The following is a 25,013-nucleotide window of genomic DNA, read 5'->3' on the forward strand; positions in this document are numbered from 1 at the left end:
CAGTACCAATGTTTGGGGAAGTGCTTGTGCTGCACGTGTGTGTCTGGACCAGATGGAGCCCAGGCACTTCTCTCTATTCCTCCCGCACAGCACGGATGACAGCCCTGGGCGTTTACAGAGCAGAGGACTAGGAAGGGTGGAGAAAAGAAGGCTGACAAGCCAGGACTCTTGGGACCAAAGGAGGGCGGGCTGTGAGGGCCTAGGGTTTCCTTTTTGCTTCATATATCCTGGACTGGGCACTGGACATATTGTAACAATAACAACAAGGCAAGGGAGAATGAGAGAAACTCTTCTCCCTAGCCAAAGGAAGACCCCAAGAAAACAGAACACCCTTAGGCCATACCCACCTTACTCCAGCCAAATATCCTGGGGGAAACGGCAGTCCCATCCCTAGCTCTTTTAAGTAGCCATGCTTTGATGGGCCCTGGCTGGGTGGCTCAGTTGGTTGGAGTGTTGTCCCATGCTCCAAAAGGTTGCAGGTTCAATTCCTGATCGGGGCACATACCTAGGTTTTGGGTTTGGTTGAGGCACATACAGAGACAACCAACTAATGTTTTTCTCTCACCTCTCTCTCTCATTCTCTCCTTTCCCCTCTCTCTAAAAATCAATTAGCCTAGCCAGTCTACACATACAGAGACAACCAACCAATGTATGTGCCATCCCATGGGTCCACACTGATAAAAACAGCTAGTTTGTTCAGTGGTTAGAACATCAGCTCACAGACTGAAGGGTCATGGGTTCGATTCCAGTCAAAGGCATGTACCTTGGTTGCAGGCTCGATTTCCAGCCTCAATTGGGGCATGTGCAGGAGGCAACCAATCAATGTGTCTCTCTCACATCAATGTTTCTCTCTCCATGTTTCTTCCCCTCCCTTCCACTCTCTCTAAAAATCAATGCTGGGGGCCAGGAGGGACGAAGGGGGAGGAGACACGATATCCTCAGATGAAGATTAACAAAAAATAAAAAATCAATTAGAAAAAATCCTCTGGTGAAGTTTAAATTTTTTAAAAATGCTTTGATGGGCAATTACAATCATGCTTGAAACAAACAAAAAGATAGAAATCCTCAGAAAAAAAAAAATAGAAGCTATAAAGACTGATCAAATGGAAATTTCAGAACTGAAAAATACAGTAACCAAAATTAAAAACTCAATGTTGAGGACAGAGGAGAGCATTAGTGACTATGAAGGCAGACAGTATAACCTATCAAAAAAATTGAGGCGGGGTGGGGGACAGAACCTCAGGAACTTGTGGGATTATAACAAAAATATCTAAACCTTTGTTTCACCAGGGTTCCAGAAGGAAAGGAGAAAGAAGGTGGGGTTGACAAAGTAATCAGAGAAATTATATCTGAAATGTCACCGAATTTGGCAAAACATACAAACCTATAGATTCAAAAATATGTAATTCCAAATAGAATAAATTCAAAGAAATCTACACCAGACACATCATAATTAAACTTCTGAAAAGTGATGACAGAGAAAAAAATCTTGAAAGCAGCAAGAGAGAAATGACACCTCACCTAAAAGGGGGAAACAATTTGAATGACAGTGGATTTCTCATCAGAAACCATGGAAGCCAGAGAAAGTGACATGACAGTTTTTACATGCTGAAAGAAAAAGAAAAAACTTGTTAACCCAGATTTACATATCCAGCAAAAATAGTCTTTGGGAATGAAGAGGAAATCAAGACATTTTCAGATTAAAGAAAACTAAGAGAATTTATGGCCCTCCGACCTACCCCAAAAGAATGGCTAAAGGAAGTTTTTCTAAACAGAAAGAAAGCAGTAAAATTATGAAAGAAACTTGCAACGTCAAAAAGGAAGACAGAACATAGTAAGCAAATATGGGTAAATAGAGTAGACTTTCCTTCTCCTCTTGAGTTTTCTAAATTATGTTTCTCAGTTGAAGCAAATGTGTGTGTGTGTGTGAACAAAATATTTATGTTTACTACTTGCAAACATTAAAAGCAGTTAAGATTATGTTGACTCACATTGAGACAAATGCACTGCCCATCCCACAGGTCACAGTTGGTGGTTTCCCTGCCTTCCCTTCCCACCTCTGCAGCCTCTTCATAGCACCTGTGACCAAGCTGGAGGTGCCCAGCATGGATGCTGGCTAACAAGCTGAAGGTGTGCAGGCCAAACCCAGGAGGGCACGATGGGGGACCCTGCCCCCCGCCTCGCTGCAGGACGCGGCCCAGCTTCCCGGGCCCCTCCTCACCTGTTGATGGTGAGCAGGGTGGCCTGGGAGGTAACGTCCCAGATCTTGATGCTTTTGTCCAGTGAGACAGAAGCCACCTTCTGGCTATCGGGGTCGAAGCAGCAGCCTGTGACTGATCTTGCATGATGATCTGTGGCACACGGAAAGGTCTCATTATCCACATTCCACATCCTGAGCCACTTGCTTCTCATGGCCCAGAAGCTCATACTACTCCCCGACAGTGACAACAGTCCAGAAACACCATTCCATCCTCACACCTTCCTGAGTGCCCGCCACGTGTGCCAGGCTTTGCACAGGAGCACAGCCGATCTGCTCCCAGTCCCAGCAGAGCTCCCAGTCTGATGGGGATTCACCCTTGAGTGGGCAATGGCCCACAGCATGCCAGGGGCCATGAGAAGAAGGTGAGGTACCTCACAGCTCCTGGCCGGCAGAAGTCTGGGCCAGCCCGGGGCAGCCCTGAGAGGTCGAGGAAGGGCCCAGAAGTTATCAAGGAAAGCAGGAGGGAAGAGTGCTACGGGCAGAAGGAACAGCGTGAGCAAAAGCTTAGAGGTGGGGTAGGGCATGGAGAAGCATGGTGAGCAGCTAGAACCCGGAGAGTGAGGAGAGGTAGAGGAGGAAGTGATACATTAAGGGAAACATACAAGCTGTGGAGCACTGCACATATCATGGGTTCACACTGATAAAAACAGACATAAAGCACATATGGGAAATAACACTGCGTGTGCAAATACACACACACACACACACACAGTTCAGGAAGGCCACCCAGCAACATATCCTGTATAATAAAAGGGTAATATGCAAATTGGATGAATGGTGCAACCACTGGTTGCTATGATGTGCACTGACCACCAGGGGGCAGACACTCAATGCAGGAACTGCCTCCTGGTGGTCAGTGCACTCCCACAGGGGGAGTGCTGCTCAGCCAGAAGCCGGGCTGATGAGAGCAGCAGTGGTGGTGGGAGCCTGTCCTGCCTCCACGGCAGCACTAAGGATGTCCGGGTCTAAGGTGAGCAGGTCTAAGCCATCAGCTCAAGGCCTCCCAGACTGCGAGAAAGGGCACAGGCGGGGCTGAGGGCCACCTCCCCAGCAGTGCACGAATGTCATGTACCGGACCTCTAGTTGTTTATAATAGGCATCTCTGGGGAGGAGACAGAATAGGTACAATAGTCTTTGACTTTACACACAAAATTTTATTACAAAGATTATGTATTTTTTAATTATTTATTTTGCTATAACTGTCAACTGACATGAAATTATAAGGATAATGTGAAGAGATCCTGTATGCCCAGTTTCCCCCAATGGTCTCATCTTGCATAATGATATATCACCACCAGGAAATTTATACACAATAATTATTATTTTAATATTTAAAAAATAGAGCAAAACATTAAGAAGGCTGAGCTTCCATTCAATAGATTAGGCTTTAAATGTTCACGTACGTTTGGAACAGAACATTGTTTCATTTATTACAAGCACAAACTGAATGAGAAAGTTTAACTGATGAGGATTAGTCTTACCAAGTGTTTTTAGCAATCCGTGTCCCATCTTTAATTATGTGGCTCATGCTGAAACCGGTTTGGCTCAGTGATAGAGCGTTGGCCTGCGGACTGAAGGGTCCCGGGTTTGATTCAGGTCAAGGGCATGTACCTTGGTTGCGGGCACATCCCCAGTAGGGGGTATGCAGGAGGCAGCTGATGGATGTTTCTCTCTCATCGATGTTTCTAGCTCTCTATCCCTCTCTCTTGTTTTCTGTAAAAAATCAATAAAATATATATATTTTTAATTATGTGGCTCATATTATAACAGTTTCACCAAATAAAGCAACTGAAAGTCAGTCAGTCAAGTGACAAGCAGCTGTTACCATGGCCGACAGAACAGAACAGGGAACCCATGCAAACTCACCTTTGATGTGTGACACAGCCATGGCGTTTCTTGCTTCTATTATACAGATTCCATGATCCACATCCAAGCCCGAGACCACATATTTACCATCAGGAGAAAAGTTACAGGAGGTTAAGAAGCCTCCATGTTTGATCTTCCACTGGAATAGAGCAAGGATTAAAAGGTTGTTTTCTCTCTAGCCCAGCTGCTCAGTAGAGCTTTCTGTGGTGATAAAAACGTTCCATCTATATGCTGTCCAACATCCTCGCCACTGGCCACAGGTGGCATTGAGCACTTATAGTGGGCAAGTGCAAATAAGAAACTGAATTTTTAGTTCATTTGGTTTTAATTAATAAGTGTAATTAATTAATAAATCTATGTCCATGATTGATGAACAAGGGCAGGGAGAGCACGCAGCAGAATGGGAAGCAAGGTTCTAGTAATGGCCAACTATATCCCTGTTCATTTTGGCAAAGAAATGAAATAAAGCATCCAAAATAGAAAACCTGGCTGGAGGCAAGAACGGGAAATTTACTAGTACAAGAGAAGAAGTAAGCATTTGATTAAAAGCTTAAAGGTCGCCGAAACCGGTTTGGCTCAGTGGATAGAGCGTCAGCCAGCGGACTGAAGGTTTGATTCTGGTCAAGGGCATGTACGTTGGTTGTGGGCACATCCCCAGTATGGGGGTGTGCAAGAGGCAGCTGATAGATGATTCTCTCTCATCAATGTTTCTAACTCTCTATCCCTCTCTTCCTCTCTGTAAAATCAATAAAACATATTTTAAAAATAAATAAATAAATGCTTAAAGGTCAATAGTAGTCTCATTTTCACCTACAAAATTTGTTAAATTTTTTAATTTTTTAAAATTATGACATCTGGTATAGGAGGGTGAGAGACAATGGGCTCTCCTCCAGTGCCCAGGGGATGAGTTGGCACAGATTTCTGGAGAGCAATTTTAAAAGCACTAAGTTTCTATACCAAATTAGTAATAAAATCCAGCTCTATATCCAAAAAGTATTGCTGCATATGCATAAAAATTTTATGGACACTTTCCCCGTTGTATCATTGTTTATGCCAGAGTGAAAGCAGCCGAGCGTCCTGTACCAGGGAATGGTGGAGCAGAGCATGACCTGCTGGTCCCATGGAATCCACACACCTATTAAAAAGCATGATGCTGATGTGTACTGAATGACACTATGTTGTTAACAGAACATACTTGTCTGTGTTCCTATGTAAACATAGGAAAAGAGGCAGAAAGATGTTAACTATAATCTCTGGAGCTTTTAAGGTTTTTAACTTTGGGTGTTTTTTTTTATCTTGACTTGTCTTTCTAAAAAAAAGTTCATAATGAATATATAGTGATCTTTGCACTACAAGAAAGATGTTTAATTTTTTTAATCCTCACCTGAGGATATTTTTCCATTGCTTTTCAGAGAGAGTGAGAAGAAGGGGAAGAGGAAGAGGAGGAGGCATCTCGTCAGGGTCTCCTATCCTGGAGGACATGGAGGGTGGAGGGAGGGAGGGAGGGAGGGAGAGAGAGAGAGAGAGAGAGAGAGAGAGAGAGAGAGAGAGAGAGAGAGAGAGAGAGAGAGAGAGAAACATTGATGTGAGAGAAACACAGGAATTGGTTGCCTTCCCTCTGTGCTCTGACCAGGGCCGGAGGTGACTTGTGCAGCCCAGGTATGAGGCCGTGACTGGGAATCAAGCCCGGGCCCCTTTGGTTTGAGGGCTGACATTCCAATCACTGAGCAACACAGGCCATGGTGAAAGATTGTTTTTTCACGGGGAGAGAAGAGGAGGAAGGAAGAGGAGACGTGAGGAGCTGCTGGGGGAAGGGCACTGGAAATGGAGCAGGAGACTCTAAGGAGATGCCTGAGCAGGGCTGGGCTGCTGGGGCCTGGGCGGGAGGCGGGGAGGGCGTCTCAGGGCAGTTTGGATGGATAGGTGGTGCCCCTTCAAGATGAAGAACAGATTGGAAAAGGCCCAGAACCTTTATGCTTTGGCCAAGGGGCCTTTTCCTCTGGCCTCTGTGCTACTTCTTGCCTCATCCAATCCAGACACCTCACAGAGGAGGGTCTCTTACCCTCGGCCCGAAATGCCATGACCCATAATCCCCACCCCTTCCCACTTGCAGCACTCCTTCAAGCAGAGCCCTCCTCCTGCCTGCTCCAGCAAGCTCTCCTCCCCCGATGCCCGCTCTCCATCATCGTGCGCCCCTGAGAAAATTCTCTTTTGCTGAAAGACTGGCTTCTCTTCCCACCCCCTGCCCTGCCCCCGGCTCCGGGAGGCCCAGCGAGGTCAGGTGCACCGACCTCTCCCTTGGGCCGGGCATGCTTACCAGCAGCTTGCCTGTTTCAAGGTCCCAGGTCCTCAGAGTTTTGTCGTAGGCCACCGCAGCAATTCTGGAAATAACATGACGAGCACAGGATCTTTATGACGGAGACATTTATGCATATGGTTTCCTCATAGAAAATATTGATCACTTAGGACTAAGACTGCAAATACTAGCATTGTAATCTCCCTCGTGATGCTCCATGAGCTGCCCACCCTGCCCCCCGAGAGCGGTGGGTTCTCGCCGAACACAGAGGGCACCTGGCGCACAGCACACCAGGCGGCTCTCTTCCTTCCTCACTCCCTCAGTCGCCCAATCTGTTCTTTTGTGTTTAGGGCATTAAAAGCATCATCTCTTCTGTTGATAACTGACCATCTTCTCCTAAGGCATTATCTACACCTCACAAAGATCAATTACTCCTGCTCACATGTCTAATTTTTAACAGAAAAAACAACAACATGTTGATAGCTCCTTTCATTCTAAAATGTTTTATTGTACATTTAGTAAAATAATAAAATGTAGCCGAAACCGGTTTAGCTCAGTAGATAGAGTGTCAGCCTGCGAACTGAAGGGTCCCAGGTTCGATTCCGGTCAAGGGCATGTACCTTGGTTGCAGGCACATCCCCAGTAGGGGAGAAATGTGCAGAAGGCAGCTGATCGATGATTCCCTCTCATCGATGTTTCTAGCTCTCTTTCCCTCTCCCTTCCTCTCTGTAAACAATCAATAAAATATATTGAAATAATAATAATAATAAAATGTACCTTTGCCTCATTATATTGCATGTTCCAAGGCAATCGTTGTCCACTACATAAGATAACTTTCCACGAAAATTAAATTCCCTTATTGTTTTTACTCAACTGTCCCTGGTGTTTTGTCCACTGGCCTGCCTCCCCACTCTCGCTGCTCCTGACCCTTGTGAAGGAAGCAGAGGTCACCTTCTGCTGTCGGCCGTGACACTGCACGCCAAAACAGGAGTCTCGGGCCCGTCGTCAAAATCCCGGATAATAGTTCCCTCCATCGCATCCTCAAATCAACAGGGGAGAGGGACAGAGAGCGAGTGGTCACTGAGGCACTGGCTGAAGTTGTGGACTGAGTTCCACATGGGCCCCAAGCTTGTCTGTGACAGCGAAGTATGAGAACCTCCTGCTCTGTGACTCTGACCCAACTCAAAAGGGTGAAAGGACATCGTCCCGGGTCACACAGCTAGTGGGTCCCAGGTGTGAGGCCTGAACTACGCGGACAGTTCCCAAACCCTCCTGCCTCCTCTGCCTGGCCTTGGTACGCACCAGTGACAGACAAGATGCTCCTCCAAGCTATCCCCCACCCGGTCCCCTGAACCAGAACCCAGGGACCCCACGCCCAGCCCAAGGCTCAGGAACCATGCTTGACTCGTTCCACCCCGTCCCTCTCCTGCCCCGGAAGCTAGAGAAGATGATAAGACTCAGAGGTGACTGTCCTCCACCGTGTGCCCAGCTCCAGCCACACAGTCACCTGTGAGCACTTCCACCCCCACCCCTGCTCCTGATTGAACAGCGAGGCCCCTAAACAGACCTACCAGGGTCTGCTGGCTCTGCCCAGAGTCTTCTGAAGAGTTCTTGGCAGCCACCTCTCTGCAACCTTGTCTGATCATGACACACACACCCTGCTCCTTGTTCCCCTGCTTCCTGCACCTTGGACTATGATTCCAGGTCTGCCTCTCCCACCCTCCCATCATAAACATGTCCCAGGCTTGGCCACTTTCCTGTCCTCTGTGGCCAGCAAGGCATGGCCATACCATCTCTGTGGATAGGACTCAGTTTTCCAAATAAGCGACCCAAAGAGATGACACAGCACAGACCCCCAGGGAGGCCCTAGACACACTGGGACTCCAACAAAAGGTGAGGAGCTCCCAGTCCAGTGGTCTCTATCGCCTGCTCCCACTGTTTTCAAACCCACAGTCTAACAGCTGCTACACTAACCTCGCCGCTCTCCAGGGGCTTACATAATGCGAGCCCTCGTTTCTGTTTCTCCTCCCTGCACTTTGCTCAAAAAGCCCTCCCCAAATGCTTGTGATCCTGAGAACCGGGACTTCAGGACTGGGGAACTCCTAAAGAGGCAACGTAAGTAAACAGGATGTTTTGATTCACCGATCTTGGGATCACCTACCCACAGCTTCACCGTGTAGTCAAAGGAGCTGCTGAGGACCTTTGTGTCATTCACGCAAAAGTGACAAGAACTCACAAGGTTCTGGTGTCCAGTCAGAATTTGATATGGAATCTAAAAAAGAAAAAAAAAAATAGACTGAGTGATTCTAGGAGGTTGCAGAATACAAGCTCAATATTTTAAAAATCAATTGTATTTCTGTACATTTGCAGTGAACAACCTAGAAAATAATTAAGAAAAACTCCATTTATAAAAGCATCAAAATAGGAATAAATTTAACAAAAATATATGACTTATATTCTGAAAATTGCAAAACAGTGTTGAAAGAAATTTTTTAAAAGACTTAAATAAGTGGGAAAACTTCCTATGTTCATGGATTAGCAGAATTACTATTGTTAAGATGAAAATACCCTTAAAAATTATTTACAAATTCAACACTAACCCATCAAAATCCTAGCTGAAATTGACAAGCTGATCCTAAAATGTATATGGAAATTTAAAAGAAGCAGAATAGCCAAAACAATCTTGAAAAAGAACAAAGGTGGCCCTAGTTATGGCCTCTGATAAATGCTCAGTTAGTTGGAGAATTGTCCTGATACGCCAAGGTTGCAAATTTGGTTCCTGGTCAGAGCACATATAAGAGTCAACCAATGAGTGGGTGAATAGCTAGAACAACAAATCGGTGTTCGTTCTCTCTCTCTCTCTCTCTCTCTCTCTCTCTCTCTCTCTCTCTCTCTCTTTTCTCTCTCTTTCTCTCTCTCTCTCTCTCTCTCTCTCTCTCTCTCTCTCTCTCTCTCTCTCTCTTTCTCTCCTTCTCCCTCCCCCTCCCTCCTTCCCTCTTCCTCTAGAATCAATGAATGAGAGAAATTTGTTTTTTAATAAAAGGTGGAGGGCTCACAATTACCAATTTTAAAACTTACTACATAAAAGTTACAACAGTAGGACTGGCATAGTATAAACACATAGATCAATAAAATAGAATTGAGAATCCAAAAATAACCCCTCATGTTTTTTGGTCAGTTGATTTTGACAAGGATGCCCAGATAATTAAAGATGGAGAGAGAATAGTCTTTTCAACAAATGGGACAAGGAAATATCCACATGCAAAGAGAATGAAGTTGGACCTTTACCTGACACCATATACAAAATTAACTCAAAATGGATCAAAGACCTAAATATGAGAGCTAAAGCTACAAGAATATTAGAAGAAAATATAGGTGTAAATGTCTATGAACTTGGATTTGGCAATGGTTTCCTAAACTAAAAAGCACAAGCAGCAATGATAAACTGGACATTACATTAATTTTAAAAAATTAAAAACTTTTATGCTTCAAAACATAACATCAACTGTAGCTAGGACAACTAAGAAAAAAAATAGAGGAGACACAAGTTACTAATATAAGAAATAAAAGAGACATCACTACAGATTCTATGTTAAAAGGATAACCAAGGAATTCTATAAATAACTCTTTTTCCATAAATTTCATAGCTTGAAATGCAATTGGCTAACTTCAAATTTGAAATGAAATAAACTAATTCCTTGAAAGATATAATTTGCTAAAACTTACATGAGAAAAAATAGATAACTTGAATAGGTATTTTTCTATTAAAGAAGTTGAATCAGCCGAGACTGGTTTGGCTCATGGATAGAGCGTCGGCTTGGGGACTGAAGAGTCCTGGGTTCGATACCGGTCAAGAGCATGTACCTTGGTTGCAGGCATATCCCCAGTAGGGGGTGTGCAAGAGGCAGCTGATCGATGACTCTCTCTCATTGATGTTTCTAACTCTCTATCTCTCTCCCTTCCTCTCTGTACAAAATCAATAAAATATATTTTTTTAAAAAGAAGTTGAATCATTATTTAATAACTTTTCAGAACAGAAAACACCAGGCCAAGATGAGTTCACTGGTGAATTCTACCAAATATTTAAGGAAGAAATTATACCAGGTTTCTATTGTATAATCTCTTTCAGATGATAGAAGTAGAGGAAATATTTTCTAACATATTTTAAGGCTGTCTAGCATTACCCAAATACCAAAAACAGACAATGATATTACAAAAAAGTAAACTACAGACCATTATCTCTCATGAGCAAAAATCCTCATCAAATATTAGCAAATGAAATCCAACAATGTATAGAAAGAATTATACATCATGATCCAGTGGGATTTATCTCAGGTATGCAAGACTAGTTCAATATTCAAAAATAAAATTAATGTAACCCATCACATCAATAGGTTAAAAAAGAAAATAATGTGATCTTATCAATAGGTACAGAAAAAGTATTTGACAAAATTCAATACCCATTCATTATTTTTTTTTAAATTGCTCAGCAAACTATAGGGAACTTCTCAAGTTGACAAATATCTACAAAAACCCTTCAACTAACATAATATTTGATGGTAAGAAACTCAAAGCTTTCCCACTAAGATCAGGTATGATGCAAAAGTGTTCCCTCTTACCATCCTTTTTAACATTGTACTAGAAGTTCTAGCTCATGCAATAAGATAATAAAAGGAAATAAAAGGTATAACATTGGGAAAAAAGAAATAAAAGTATCTTAGTTCACAGATGACTATATACAAAATCCAAAATAACAATAACAATAAAAAACTTCTGAAACTAATAGTGATTATGGAAAGGTTGTAGGATACAAGGCTAATATGCAGAAGTTTAACCACTTTCCTATGAAATATATATTAGTACTAGCAATGAACAAGTGGAATTTTAGCTTTAAAACACAGTATCATTGAAAAAAAAATAAGAGAATAAAATACAGTATCATTTATATTAGCACCAAAAAATCAAATACTGAAAAGAGGAGAAACCAAGATGGTGGCATAGATAAACACCTAAACTTCTGCCTTGCACAATAATTTCAAAACTACAATTAAAAGACAAAACGGACACCATCCCAAACAACAGAAAATCTGACAGAGTGGAAATTCTACAACTAGAAGGAAAGAGAAAAGAACATTAAGAATTAGAGGAGCTGCAAAAGGCTGAAGTACAGAGGCGTGTGGAGAGGACTGGAGGCTAAGTGCATGGCTGACTTTCTCAAGCAGGAGGGAGACGGAAGCTCCTGACTGTGCTGAACTCCAGTTCCGGGCGCGACTCAGGGAACCCAGAATTATGTGGGGAGAAACTGGAGTTTCTGGCAGCAGGCAAAACTCAAGGGCAGCTTTCTTTCAGATGTAGTTGCAGCAATTACTGAGGGACACTGAGACTCAGGAGCCCTGAGATTCTGCCCCATCCAAGCTGAACACAAAGGCTTTTGCAATTTTGCAAGTCTTGTCTCATAAGGCGTCTCCAGCAAAGAAGTTCTCCCAGCATAGACACAGCTGATCCTCACAGTCAATCGGCCTGGAGGTCAATTTCTCCCAGTGATACCAACAATAATCAAAGCTTAACTACAACAAGGCTGCACACACAGTCCACAAAGGGGTGCACCAAGAGTGTCCACCTCAGGTAACTGGGGAAGCTGAGCCACTGGGCCCTATAGGACACTAACACACAAAGCTACCCTACCAACTCAGGGAAGCAGCAAAAATGCAGAGACAAAGAAACAGGTCACAAATGAAAGAAATGAAGGAAAGCAAACAACTGGAAATAGAGTTCAAAACCACAATTATAAGGTTTCTCAAGAATTTCCTAGAAAAGGCCGATAAATTTAGCAAGACCCTCGAAGATATGGAAAAGAACCAACTAGAAATTAAACATACACTGACTGAAATAAAAAAATATTATACAGAGACCTAACAGCAGACTAGAGCACTGTAAGAATCAAGTCAAAGATTTGAAATATAAAGTATCAAAAAACATCAACTAGAAAAGAAAAAATAATCCAAAAATTTGAAGATAGTGTAAGGAGCCTCTGGAACAACCTCAAGCATAGCAACATCTGAATTATGGAGGTGCCAGAAGAAGAAAGAGATCAAGATACTGAAAACCTATCTAAAGAAATAATGACTGAAAACTTCCCCCATCTGGTGAAAGAAATAGACTTACAAGTCCAGGAAGTGCACAGATCCCCAAACAAAAGAAATCCAAAGAGGACCACACCAAGACACATCATAATTAAAATGCCAAGAGCAAAAGCCAAAGAGAGAATATTAAAAGCAGCAAGAGAAAAACAGTTAGTTACTTATAAGAGAGCACCCATACGATTATCAGCTGATTTCTCAATAGAAACTATGCAGGCCAGATGGGACTGGTAAGAAATACTCAAAGTGATGAATAGCAAGAACCTACAACCAAGACCACTCTACCCAACAAAGCTATCATTCAGAATTGAAGGGCAGATAAAGAGCTTCACAGATAAGAAAAAGCTAAAGGAGTTCATCAACACCAAGCCAGCATTATATGAAATGCTGAAAAGTATTCCTTAAGAAGAGGAAGAAGAAAAAGATAAAGATAAAAATTATGAACAACAAATACATATTAACAAGTGAATCTAAAAATCAAATGAATTAAAAATCTGATGAACAGAATAAACTGGTGAATATAATAGAATCAGGGGCATAGAAAGAGAGTAACTGACAATCCTTGGGGGGAAAGGGGTGTGGGGGGTGCAGGAAGAGACTGGACAAAAATTGTACACCTATGGATGAGGACAGTTGCGGGGCGGGGGGGGGGCGGGTAAAGGCAGAGTGTGGAGTGGGAACCAGGTGGGGGGATCTAGGGGGGGGGGGAAAGGAACAATTGTAATAATCTGAACAATAAAGATTTATTAAATTTCAAAAAATTAAATACTTCAGTTTATATCTAACAATATATGTTGAAGATCTATATAAGGAAACAATAAAATTTGGATGAATAAAATCAAAGAAATAAATAAATGGATAGTCCATGTTCATGGATAGTAAAACTCAATATTGTCAAGATGTCAGTTTTTCCTAACCTGACCTATGGATTCAGTGGAATCCCAATCAAAATCTCACCAAGTTATTTTTGTGGATATTGACAGATTCTAAAATTTGTAGAGATGAAATATCCAGAACATCTATTGAAAGAGAAGAAATCTGATAGAATGACATAACCTGACCTCAAGATTTACTGTAAGGCAACAGAAATTAAGACACAATGGTATTGGTGGGAGAATAGACAAATAGGTCAATGGACAGACTAGAGGGCCCAGAAATAGACCCTATAAGGAAAATTAACTATTCTTGGACAAAGGAGAAATGTCAATATAATGGAGAAATAATAGTGTTTCAACAAATGGTGCTGGAACAACTTGGGCATCCACATGTAAAAATAAATAAATCTAGACATAGACCTTAAACCCTTCATAAAAATTAATTCAAAATGGATCACACACATAAATGTAAAATGAAAATTTATAAAGATCCTAGAGAATAACATGGGAGAAAATCTGGACATTCTTGGTTGCGTATGGCAATGACTTTGTAGATATGACACCAAAGGGACTATTCTTGAAAAAACAACTGACAAGCCAGACTTAATAAAAATTTTAAACTTCTGCTCTGTGAAAGACCATGTCAAGAGAATGGAAAGACAAGCCATTAGACTGGGAGAAAATATTTGCAAAAGACACCTCTGTTAACTCAGAGTTATCCAAAATTGAATTGGCCCTTATATACTCATGTTTCTCATCTGTTGATTCAACCAACTATGTATCAAAAATATCAGGAAAAAAAGTGTCATCATTGCAGATGTGAACTACAGTATGTAGTTAGGTCTACAATGATGGTTGAGTCTGTACTAAACATATAGACTTTTTTTTTTCTTGTTATTATTCCTAAACAATACAGTGTAAGTATTTGTGTATCATTTATATTGTACTAGAAGCCTGGTGCACGAAATTCATGCATGGATGGGGATCCCCTCAGCCCAGCCTGCACCCTCTCCAATACAGGACCTCGGGGGATGTCTGCCAGTTTAGGCCCAATACTGGGGATCAGGCCTAATTTGTAGTCAGACATCCCTCTCACAATCCTGGGCCACTGGCTCCTAACCACTCACTTGCCTGCCTGCCTGGTCACTCCCTGCTGGCCTGGTCACCCCTAACTGCCCCCTCCTGCTGGCCTGGTCACCTCTTACTGCCCCCCACCTGCTGGCCTGGTTGATCCTAACTGCCCCACCTGCTGACCTGGTTGCCCCCAACTGTCCCCCCCACTGGCCTGATTGCCCCACGCAGCCTGCTTATTCAGTCATTTGGTCATCCCTCACTAACCCCCTTGCTGGCCTGGTCGCCCCACACAGCCTACTTGTTCAGTCGCTTGGTCATCCCTCACTACCCCCCTGCTGGCCTGGTCGAAGGCAGCCATCTTGTGAGGATGTGATGGTCAATTTGCATATTACCTCTTTATTATATAGGATAAGGCATTAGCGATGATTTAAAGTAGGCGTGGCTTAGTGGTTGAGCATTAACCTATGAACCAGAAGGTCATGGTTCAATACCTGGTTAGGGCACATGCCTGGGTTGTGGGCTCTATCCCCAGTGTGGGACATGCAAGAGGCAACCAATCAAAGATTCTCTCACATCATTGATGTTTCTATCTCTCTCTCCCTCTCCCTTCCTCTCTGAAATCAATAAAGAAAATATTTTTTTTAAGTATATGAGATTACTTAGGTTATATGCAAATCCTACACCTTTTTACATAGGGACTTCAACATGGATTTCAGTATCTTGGGCATGAGGGAAGGGTCCTAGCACCAATTCCCCAAGGATACCAAAGCACAACTGTATATAAAGAACTTTCAAAGCTCAACAATAAGAAAATAAACAACACAAGTAAAAAAACAGGCCAACGATCTTAATAGACACAATGTAAGATATACAGATAGCAAATAAGCAGGTGAAAAGATATTCCTGACATGTCATCAGGAATTTGAAAATTAAAACAACAATAATAATATTTGAATGGCCAAAATCCAGAACACTGACAGCACTGTATGTTGACAAGGATGTGAAGCAATAGGAACTTTCATTCATTGCTGGTGGGGATGCAAAATGGTACAGATACCTTGGAAGACAGTTTGGCAGTTTCTTGCAAAACTAGACATGTTCTTCTTGTTGTTGTTCTGTTAATTCTCACCCAAGTATATTTTTTCCACTGATTTTTAGAGAGAACGGTCAGGAAAGGGAGAGACAGAGAGAATTATCAACGTGACAGAGATACATTGATTGGTTGCCTCCTGCACACAACCAAGGTACGTGCCTTTAAACAGAATCGAACCACAGGTGGACTATCCAAACCGGCTAGGATAGAGGTCGGCAAACTCATTAATTAGCAGAGCCAAATATCAACAGTACAATGATTGAAATTTCTTTTGAGATCCAATTTTTTAAAGTTAAACCTCTTCTAACGCCACTTTTTCAATATAGACTGGCCCAGGCCATGGTATTTTGTAGAAGAGCCACACTCAAGGAGCCAAAGAGCCCCATGTGGCTCGCGAGCCGCAGTTTGTCGACCATGGAGCTAGGGCAAACTAAACAAATTCTTAACATATAATTCAGCAATCACATGCCTTTGTTCAGAGTTTTATAGAACTTCCCAATTTCTGTCAATCTGATGGATTATAAAAATCTCAGGCCAAAAAAAAATTATAAGCCACCTAAGTATGCATCCGCAAGAAACTGGTTAAATCCATCAGAGGACAGCTCGCCAAGAATACTTACCACTGTGTTCATCAAAAGGAACAAGGATGTTTTTTTTTCTTTCTTTTTCTTTTTCTGTGTGTGTGCGCGCCTTAAATTCACTTTATTCCAAAATATATTCTATCTAATTTTAAATTTTCATGAAGTCTGTGTGAATTTAAAATACTCCTTAGGGTTGGTTTATAAGGTGGGGGAGGTTTCATAAATTAAACTTCATGGAGGGAAACAGTAAACTGCCCCCCACACCCCAAACGGGGGTCCAGTACTGGGGCTTGTGATTTTGATCCCCTGGGAGCCAGGAGCAGCCACACTGGCAGAGAGAGAAAGTGGAAGGGCCTTGGGTCCAGATCCTACAAGAACTAGGGGTCTGTCAGCTTTGTTGTGGGTGAAGCCTTGGAAAGCAGCTCAGCTCAGCTTCCACTGGCACTCAGGTGGCAACCACACAGTATCCCAGGGCAGGGGCCTCCTGGCTGGCCAGGTGCTGGCACCAGGTCTCCCAGGCTGGGTAGTAGCCGGGTGGGAATCAATCCAAGGAAGTTATTTCTTCACTGATGTGGAAAGATCCCTAAAATATACTCATTTGAAAATTTGTTTTAGCCTGGCCAGAGTGTCTCAGTTGACTGAGTGTCGTCCCATGCACTGATAAATTGCCAGTAGGATTCCCGATCAGGGCACCTACCTGGATTGCTGGTTCAATCCGGATCAGGGCATGTGTGGAAGGCAAGTGATGGATGTTTCACTCACATCAATGTTTGTCTGTCTGTCTCTCTCTCTCTCTGTCTGTCAGTCTCTCTCCCTCTTTTTCTCTCCCTCCCTCCTTCTTTCTCTCCCTACCTTTCTCTCTGAGCATGCCCTTAGGTGAGGATTTAAAAAAATAATTAAGGTGCAAAAGGGGTCTATAAAGTATGCCTCAATTTATGTATGTACTGGTAGATTCATAAACACCTCTGTAAGGATACAAAAGAAACTTAAAACATATGTTGCCCCTCTAGAGAGAAATAGAGAAGTTGGGAGAGTAAGGGTGCCAAAGAGACTTTTGTTGTTGTTTTTATAAGCTTTTATACCTGTTGAATTTGAATCTTGAGAATGTTCTGCTGAGAATATAAAATACAATCCCTGTGCTCTCCTTTTTTACTGTTAAAAAATCAGAATAAATAGCATAACTTAAAGCAGAGCAAAGCATTTTGCTTTCTCTTCAAACAACTTCCCCATGGAGTCCCCAGTGCAGGGTGGGGTTCAGCCAGTGACAGTCTGCTCTGAGGACAGCTGGGGAAGCCGAGACCTCAGTCTGATCCAGGCTTTCCCTCTGTGTGCGCGAGAGCCTTGACCTGCCCCTGCAATGAATGACCTGCCCCAGGCACAGGCTGGATTTCTGTCCAGTCTTTCACCGAGCTTCACCATCTCTTCCATGAGCGCACTTCAGTCTTTCTTCAGCCCAGGGAGATTTTCTTGTTTTCCTCTGGTGTTTCTCTCCTCCCCCATCTCCCCTCCCTACCCTACACCTCTCACCTGCACATTGGCTCTTCCGGATCTCTCCTGTGTTGGATGCTTCTGTTTCAGCCCTCCCCTCCGACGTTAAAGCCTTCATGGAGGATTTGGCTTAAAATCCTCTTTTTCACCCCCAAGAATTGTCTCTGTTCACAGATTATTTCCTCTTTCCAGCTACAGTCTTTGTGTGTGTGTGTGTGTGTGTGTGTGTGTGTGTGTGTGTGTATCAATACAACATCTCTCCTACATCACTGAGAATACAAAGCAGTGCCCTGGCAAGAGTGGCTCAGCTGGTTGAGCACTGCCCCATGCAGCAGGGGGTCCCGGGTTGGATTCCCAGTCAGGGCACATGGTTGTGGGCTCTGTTCCCAGCAGAAGGCAGCTGATTGATGGTTCTCTCTTATTGACGTTTCTTTCTCCCTCTTCCTTCCTCTTTCTAAATTCAGTAATATATATATATAAATATATATATATGTATTTGTTTTTTAAGAATAGAAAGTAGTGTTGTTAGGTTTTTATGTTTTTATTTTATTATGGCTATTCTAAGTTTTCTGTTGCTGCTAGTGCTTCTTAATGGATAGGGAGGGCTCCTCCATGACTCAGGAAGGTCACCATAGGGGTGTTTAGAGCCTCAGCCAGAGCCCGGAGTCTGGGCTGGGTCAGGGTAGCCGCTTAAAAACACTGTCCCCACCGCCCACCCCTTCCCAGGACAATCCTGATTCCCCAGCGACTCCCGGTGGGAAGCCCCCGGAGCTCCACGGGGGAGTCTGTCCGGGCGCTCTCCCGAGTGCCCTCCCCCCCACCCTCCCCAAACAGCGCTAACCTTGGAGAGCGGCTCCTGGTCGCCCCAGAACGTCTTTTCAGGGATGGCCACGGAGCGCTTCTCGGGCGCTTTCTGCTCGGTGCTCAGGGGGTTGAGGCAGGGCAGGATGTGGCCCCGCCGGATGTCCGCGGCCAGCCTCTTGAAGACGACAATGGCCTTGACCAGGGTCCCCAGAGACAGCCTTCTGCGTCCCGAGGCGCCGTCCGAGGGGGCCACGGGCGGCCGCTCCCGGGGCGCTCTCTTCCCACGCCTGTCCGGGTACATGGAGGAGTACGTCTTCCTGCCCAAGAACCGGTATTGGAGGTACCAGGAAGGGTGCGGGGGCTGCGAGGCCATCCTGGAGCAGAGTGCCAGCGGCCAGCCCGGCCTGGCTGCAAACGGCGGCCTCGCGTGCCCGCCCGCACCCGGCACTCCGCCCTCCCCCGAGGCCCGGCAATCCGGCCGCTTCCTCTCCTGGGAGAACAGAGGCTTCGAATTCCGGACACAAAAGCACCCAGGACACGAGTGTGCAACCTGCGGCCCCGTCCTCTAGATCTTACTTGTCTCCCTGGCTCCCTCTGCCAGGACCATCTGTGTGTGTCCTCTGCCGCTGGAGGGGCTCTCAGCCAACCCACTTTATGCCAACGACAGGGAAATGGCCATTAAGTTAGCAAACAGGTTCTGATGGATGGAGATGCAGTAATAGGGACAGGTGCACACCATATGTAGAGCAGGAGGGAAATATCTGTCACAGGCCCTTGAAAATCACAGAACACAAGGTCAGTGCCACTCGGGTAGTGGTCCTATGGTTAGAAAAAGACCGTGTGCATATTACAAAATACCCAGACTTGTCATCTCTGGGTGGACAGAAGTGCCTTTCTTTCCTTTTTCCTTTAAAAATGGTTCTGATTTTCCTATGATATTATTTTTATAATATTAGAAAACACTGTAATTCGCTTTTATCAAAGGTCTCAGTGCAGAGGAGGCCGCCTCAGAGGAGGGGCCGGAGGGTGGGCGTGAGCTCGCTGGCTCTTGGTCTTGGTGCCTGGGATACATTGGTGACTTCTGCCCTGAGAGGCTGAGGGCGCTGCCAGGAGCCGGCACTGTTCCTCCCACTGGGTTCCTGGCTGCCACCGACCACCCACCCGAGGGAGGAGCCGGACACAGGGAAACACTGCAGGAGGGGAAAGGGCCGGCCACCTCCCTCCCCCCAGGCCCTTCGATAAGTTCACCTGTCCTAGTCTGGACTTGGCTTTCTTCATAACAAAACGAGAGAACAGTCTTTACTTTTCATTCTTCTTTAGTTTCAAGAAGTAAAAAAATCAAGGAGGAAATAGAAAAATCCATTTTAATTAAACTGTACCATCTGAATTTTTTCCTGATACTAACTGAAGTTAAAAATATAAACCAATTTCTGTGACCTTCCAAGGCAGCCTTTGAAAGATTTTAAAAATTATTTTACATCATGAATTTACATATAAATACAATCTGTACAATGTGTTAACTGAGCAATCAATGGACTTCCATCATAGAGGAGATCTAGTTTCAGAACAGGCCAGGGCAGAGTTCAGCTACTGCCTCTGCAAGGGAAGATGTTTTAACCTGGAAAAGAAGTAAAATAGAGAAAGAAAGTTAGATATGAACTGAAAGACCAATTTTATTAATGCTTCACTATGCTATGACACTGGGATGCAGGGTTTCCTTTTCATCACTGCTAATTTACTCACCCTGACTGATACTGGCTATACATTTGAAAAAAGTTAGATGGTTACACTATTCTGTACGAAATAAAAAATGAGCCGGGACCAGTTTGGCTCAGTGGATAGAGTGTCGGCCTGCGGACTGAAATGTCCCGGGTTCGATTCCGGTTGAGGGCATGTACCTTGGTTGCGGGTACATCCCCAGTGGGGGGTGTGCAAGAGGCAGCTGATCAATGATTCTCTCTCATCGATGTTTCTAACTCTCTATCCCTCTCTCTTCCTCTCTGTGAAAAATCAATAAAATATATATTTTTAAAAAAATGAAAACTACAAAAGCCTGAAAACAGTTTACATATATATAAAATCGAGTTAGGGAAGGCCTTTAAAAGACAAAAATGAAAAACATACCAAAAAAATTGGTTAAATGAGTGCATCAAAAATTAAAGCTTCTGTACAACAAAGGCAGTTAAAATTATATGACAGGTAATACACTTAAACACAAAGGATTAATATCCAAAATTATTATTTTTTAATTACTAAAAACCAGTAAAGCAATCTCACAGGAAACAGAACACTATGCAGGTACATGAGCAAGCTATTCACAAAAGAGCACATGGCAAAGGCTGAGGCACAGAGGAAAGGATGCTCAACCTCGTTAGTAATCCAGGAAAAGAAAATTAAAATGAGATGCTATTCTTTACTCATCACACTGGCAAACATTTCTGTACCATTTACATTTGATGTAATAACAAGGTACTTTTATAATCATCGGACAGTATTTGTTCATTCTAAATGTTCACACTCCCTGTTACATAAAATTATATTATTTATATTAAAAATGCAGCCCTAGCTGGTTTGGCTCAGTGGATAGAGCATCAGCCTGTGGACTGAAGCGTCCCAGGTTTGATTTCAGTCAAGGACACATGCCATATTGTTGGCTGGATCCCCAGTGGGAGATGTGCAGGAGGCAGCCTATCAATGATTCTCTCTCATCATTGATATTCCTCTCTCTCTCCCTCTCCCTTTCTCTCTGAAATCAATAAATGTATATATATATTTTTTAAAAACAAAACATAATAAAATGCATATGTACACATTACCAGTGTATAGTTAAGCAAAAAATTCTTATAAGTTACAAGTGAAACTCACAGCAAAAGTTACTGTGGAAAGAGAAGTTTGGGGAGTTGGTCAAGGGACACTTTAAGTTTTATTTGTAAAGTATGAATTTTCACATTCACATATTACATATGTAATTAAAAGTTAACTTTTTAACAAGCCTATTTAATATACAAGTTTATCATTTCTGACGTTTGCCTCTAAGCAAATACACCAAGATTTTAAGGGGCCTTTGAAAGGTTCATAAAAACCACTGTCTTCCGTTGCCTACCGTCTTAGCAGTTCCTGGGGTGACATGTCTGCAGTATCTTCTTCACTCTGGCTGTCACTGCTGTCAGCACTCTCAGAACTACTACTTTTCTCTGACTTTTTGTTCTTTTGCTTGCCTTTGTGTTTGTGCTTCCGATGTTTCTTTTTCTTAAAAAAAAAAAAAAAAAAAAAGATGTTGGAATACACAAGCACACACACTATCACAGGTGTTTCCCTTCCTAATTCAGGATAATGACATGCTAATGAGGCATTGGTTGCTGGAGTCATTCAAAAACAATAGCAAGTCCTAACTGGTTTGGTCCAGTAGGTGGTATGCAGGAGGCAGCCATCGATGTTTCTCTCTCATTGATGTTTCTAACTCTCTATCCCTCTCCCTTCCTCTCTGTAAAAAAATCAATAAAATATATTTTAAAAATAAAATGTATATTTTAAAAAAAATAGTAAAACCTCATTTGGGATGAACGTTAGCCTAGTGTGAAACAGGCCAGGAACACTCAGCTCTGCCCACTATCCACTCACAGAACCGATCCTCTAGCAATAGGCTCAGCAGAACCAAGCAGATGAAGGCAGGATACTGCCTTGGCACTTAGCACCCTCTTATCCATAAACCTGACTGGCCCATTTTGTTAGGCGTGTGTGATAAACTACACATCAGGATGGCGAACACTGGAAATGCACAAAGAAGAAACTGGTAGAAAGTCAGAAAACAGTAGATACACTGGTAAGAAACCAATGAATTTGGTTTTGGTTTTTGAACCTACCTTTTAGCACCAACTTTTTCCTTTCGCTACAAGTGAACTTTCCTCATCTTCTATGCTCAGGAACCATTTTTTTAAATAATCAATCAGGGAGATGTTTCTAATAAATTCTACTACTGCCCAGACCACTTTGGGGACCCAACACTAATATTAATTGAATTAAAAGCCTATCTCACCCTGGCTGGTTGCTCAATAGTTAGAGCAACAACCTGCACACAGTAGGATCACAGGCTCAATTCCTGGTCAAGGACACATACCTGGGTTGCAGGTTTGATCCCCAGACCCAGTCATGTGGGAGGCAATCAACCGATGTGTCTTTCTCACATTGATGTTTTTCTCTCTCTCTCTCTCTCTCTCTCTCTCTCTCTCTCTCTCTCTCTCCCTTCCTCTCTGAAATCAATAAAAATATTTTTTATATAAAAATATATTTAAAAAAAAAAGACATGGACAATGAGATAAGGGATGTCAACAGTGAACACATACATTAAACATTCAGGTTTTCTTTATTTCAAATATTAAACTATGGACCAACATCTCTATGTAATGAGAAATGTACAAAATAACACCTTCATTTAATACTGAATGAACGATCAAATAAATTTTTTGTTATTTAATACTCAACCATTACTCTAAGATACTTAAACGTCCTTTTTCCTAATTTTTAATGATCACAAATATAAACTTTTTAAAGTACAACTGAACAAATTAAATTATTCTATTGAAAGAAAAACGAAGTTTCTGAAAATCGAAGGTTTACAAAGAATGTCTAGTCCATACTTCTGTCAAGGTGTTGAAAAACCCATGTGCCCCCATCTTGGCCACAAGACACTGCAGCGGGCTTCCTGAGGGCTGGTCTGAATGACAGAGGCAGGAGTGACAAACCCCACACTGAGCCCCGGACACCCAGCAGCCACTCACCTTCTCTTTCTTCCGTCTGTGCTCTTTCTTGGTCTTGTGTTTTTCTTTGTTCTTTTTACGTTTTTCTTTTTGAGGAGCCTCAAGTTTCTGGCGAGCATCTGAAACACAAATGCAATAAACACATGAAGGACTGGGGGAAATAAAGCTAAATTCTTGAGTTAAGACTATGCCTTAGATGGGATGACTAACATTCAAGCAGAACTCCTGCCCTGCCTCACTGATATACAAACAGATTAGCATATCCCGGGTTAGCTCTACTCAGGGAGTTCCAAAAACATGCATACACATACTTTGAATAAATATAAAGGCAGCATTTATTAAAATACATTTCATTTTCAAAATTGAGCTAGCAGCTGTTAGAGTGTGTATACATTTTGGGGGGATGTATCTTCACCCTACATTTAAAAACTGCCAGAAACATCAACATAATACCTGTGTGATCCAATAAGCATCTTGCCAGATGAAGATAAGTCAGACTAGAATACCCATAAGCCTTTGTAATTTAAAATCCTAGAGTAAGCTCAGAGTCTGAACCTCAGCTGTGTCACCAGCTGTGATCGATCTTGAGCATCTTGCTTAAGCTCTCCAAGTCTCAGTGTCCCCTTCCATAAAACAGGAATAAGAAGACTCCCTATCTCCTTAGGGACACAGAGAGGATTAGATGGGACTTCAAACATGAATCCTATAGCCTGGAATCCGGGATATAAGCTCCTCTCACATCACCCTCCTTCACAAAAGCACATTCAACAAGCATGTGTCTTATAAGTAGAAACACTAAAACACTAGCATCAGAGCAACACAATAAATGTGTAATCATTAAAATTACAAGTTGCAGGCACCTAAATTCTCCACCTCCAAATTCTGATTGAAATGTTTTCATAGGTCATTAATCTCCTGGTACCCTGCAAAAACCCCTAATAACAGAAGCAGTTTAAATGATTAAATCATCCTTTTCCACCTAAAGAAAGTTCCAAGTGTTTCAGGTATGGATATTTTCCAAACCCAGTTAACAGGTGTCTACAATTTTCTATTCCTAAAGTTTGGTCAGATTTTTCAAAAACTGACCTCCCCAACCTTTATTTTTTTTAATTAAAAACTATTTTTATTGTTGATATTACAGATACTCCCCCTGCCCTTCCCCCCTCTTTGCCCCATCCACTCAGCCCCTCCCCACTCCCTAGCCCTTTACCACTCTATTGTCTGTGTCCATGGGCATATAAGTGCATGAGTTCTTTGGTTTATCTGTTCTCATTCCTGGCTCCCATGCCTCCACACCTTGGGACTTATTTTGTTGGTCGATTTATTTTATTCGTAAGATTTCACATATTAAGAGATCATGTAAAGTTGTCTTTCTCTGACTGGCCTGTTTTGCTTAGCATAGTACTCTCCAGCCCAGCCAGTATGGTTCAGTGGTTAAGAACCAACCCATGAACCAGGAGGTCACAGTTCAACTCCCCGCCAGGGCACATGCTCAGTCTCCAGGTGGGGTGTGCAGGAGGCAGCCAATCAACGATTCTCTCTCATCACTGATGCTGCCATCTCTCTCTCTCTCTCTCTCTTCCTCTCGCTGAAATCAATAAAAACATTAAAAAAAAAAAAAAAAAAAAAAACTCTCCAGGTCCATACATGCTATTTCAAAGGATAAGAGATCCTTCTTTTTTACAGCTGCCTAGATTCCATGTGCACATGTACCACAGCTTTTTAATTCATTCATCTACTGATAGGCATGTGGGCTGTTTCCAAAACGTAGCTATTGTA

The 25,013-nt window shown here is 42.8% G+C and overlaps 2 protein-coding genes across 4 annotated transcripts in view; both read right to left on the bottom strand.

Moving 5' to 3' along the window:
• WDR88 (WD repeat domain 88) overlaps positions 1-18,924 on the bottom strand; it is a 34,138-nt gene extending 15,214 nt beyond the window's left edge. Inside the window, exons 1-6 of the mRNA XM_036441220.2 lie at positions 18,515-18,924; positions 8,584-8,694; positions 7,374-7,462; positions 6,444-6,507; positions 4,127-4,265; positions 2,222-2,351 (exon numbers count right to left, since the gene is read on the bottom strand). Coding sequence (XP_036297113.1) covers positions 2,222-2,351; positions 4,127-4,265; positions 6,444-6,507; positions 7,374-7,462; positions 8,584-8,694; positions 18,515-18,850 — 869 coding nt within the window. The 5' untranslated portion in view covers positions 18,851-18,924. The remainder of the gene's footprint in view (positions 1-2,221; positions 2,352-4,126; positions 4,266-6,443; positions 6,508-7,373; positions 7,463-8,583; positions 8,695-18,514) is intronic.
• An 899-nt stretch (positions 18,925-19,823) lies between these two features.
• GPATCH1 (G-patch domain containing 1) overlaps positions 19,824-25,013 on the bottom strand; it is a 58,410-nt gene continuing 53,220 nt past the window's right edge. For 2 of the 3 annotated variants that reach the window (XM_036440727.1, XM_036440726.1), the window contains 3 exons: positions 23,256-23,353; positions 21,581-21,726; positions 19,824-20,095 (listed from right to left, as the gene is read on the bottom strand). In XM_036440727.1, the coding sequence (XP_036296620.1) occupies positions 20,065-20,095; positions 21,581-21,726; positions 23,256-23,353 (275 nt within the window). In that variant the 3' untranslated portion in view covers positions 19,824-20,064. Of the gene's footprint in view, positions 20,096-21,580; positions 21,727-23,255; positions 23,354-25,013 lie in introns of those variants that run through there. The other variant, XR_006741828.1, reaches the window with a different exon arrangement.

This window comes from Pipistrellus kuhlii, unplaced genomic scaffold (genome assembly GCF_014108245.1).
Source record: "Pipistrellus kuhlii isolate mPipKuh1 unplaced genomic scaffold, mPipKuh1.p scaffold_m20_p_17, whole genome shotgun sequence".
Taxonomy (NCBI): domain Eukaryota; kingdom Metazoa; phylum Chordata; class Mammalia; order Chiroptera; family Vespertilionidae; genus Pipistrellus; species Pipistrellus kuhlii.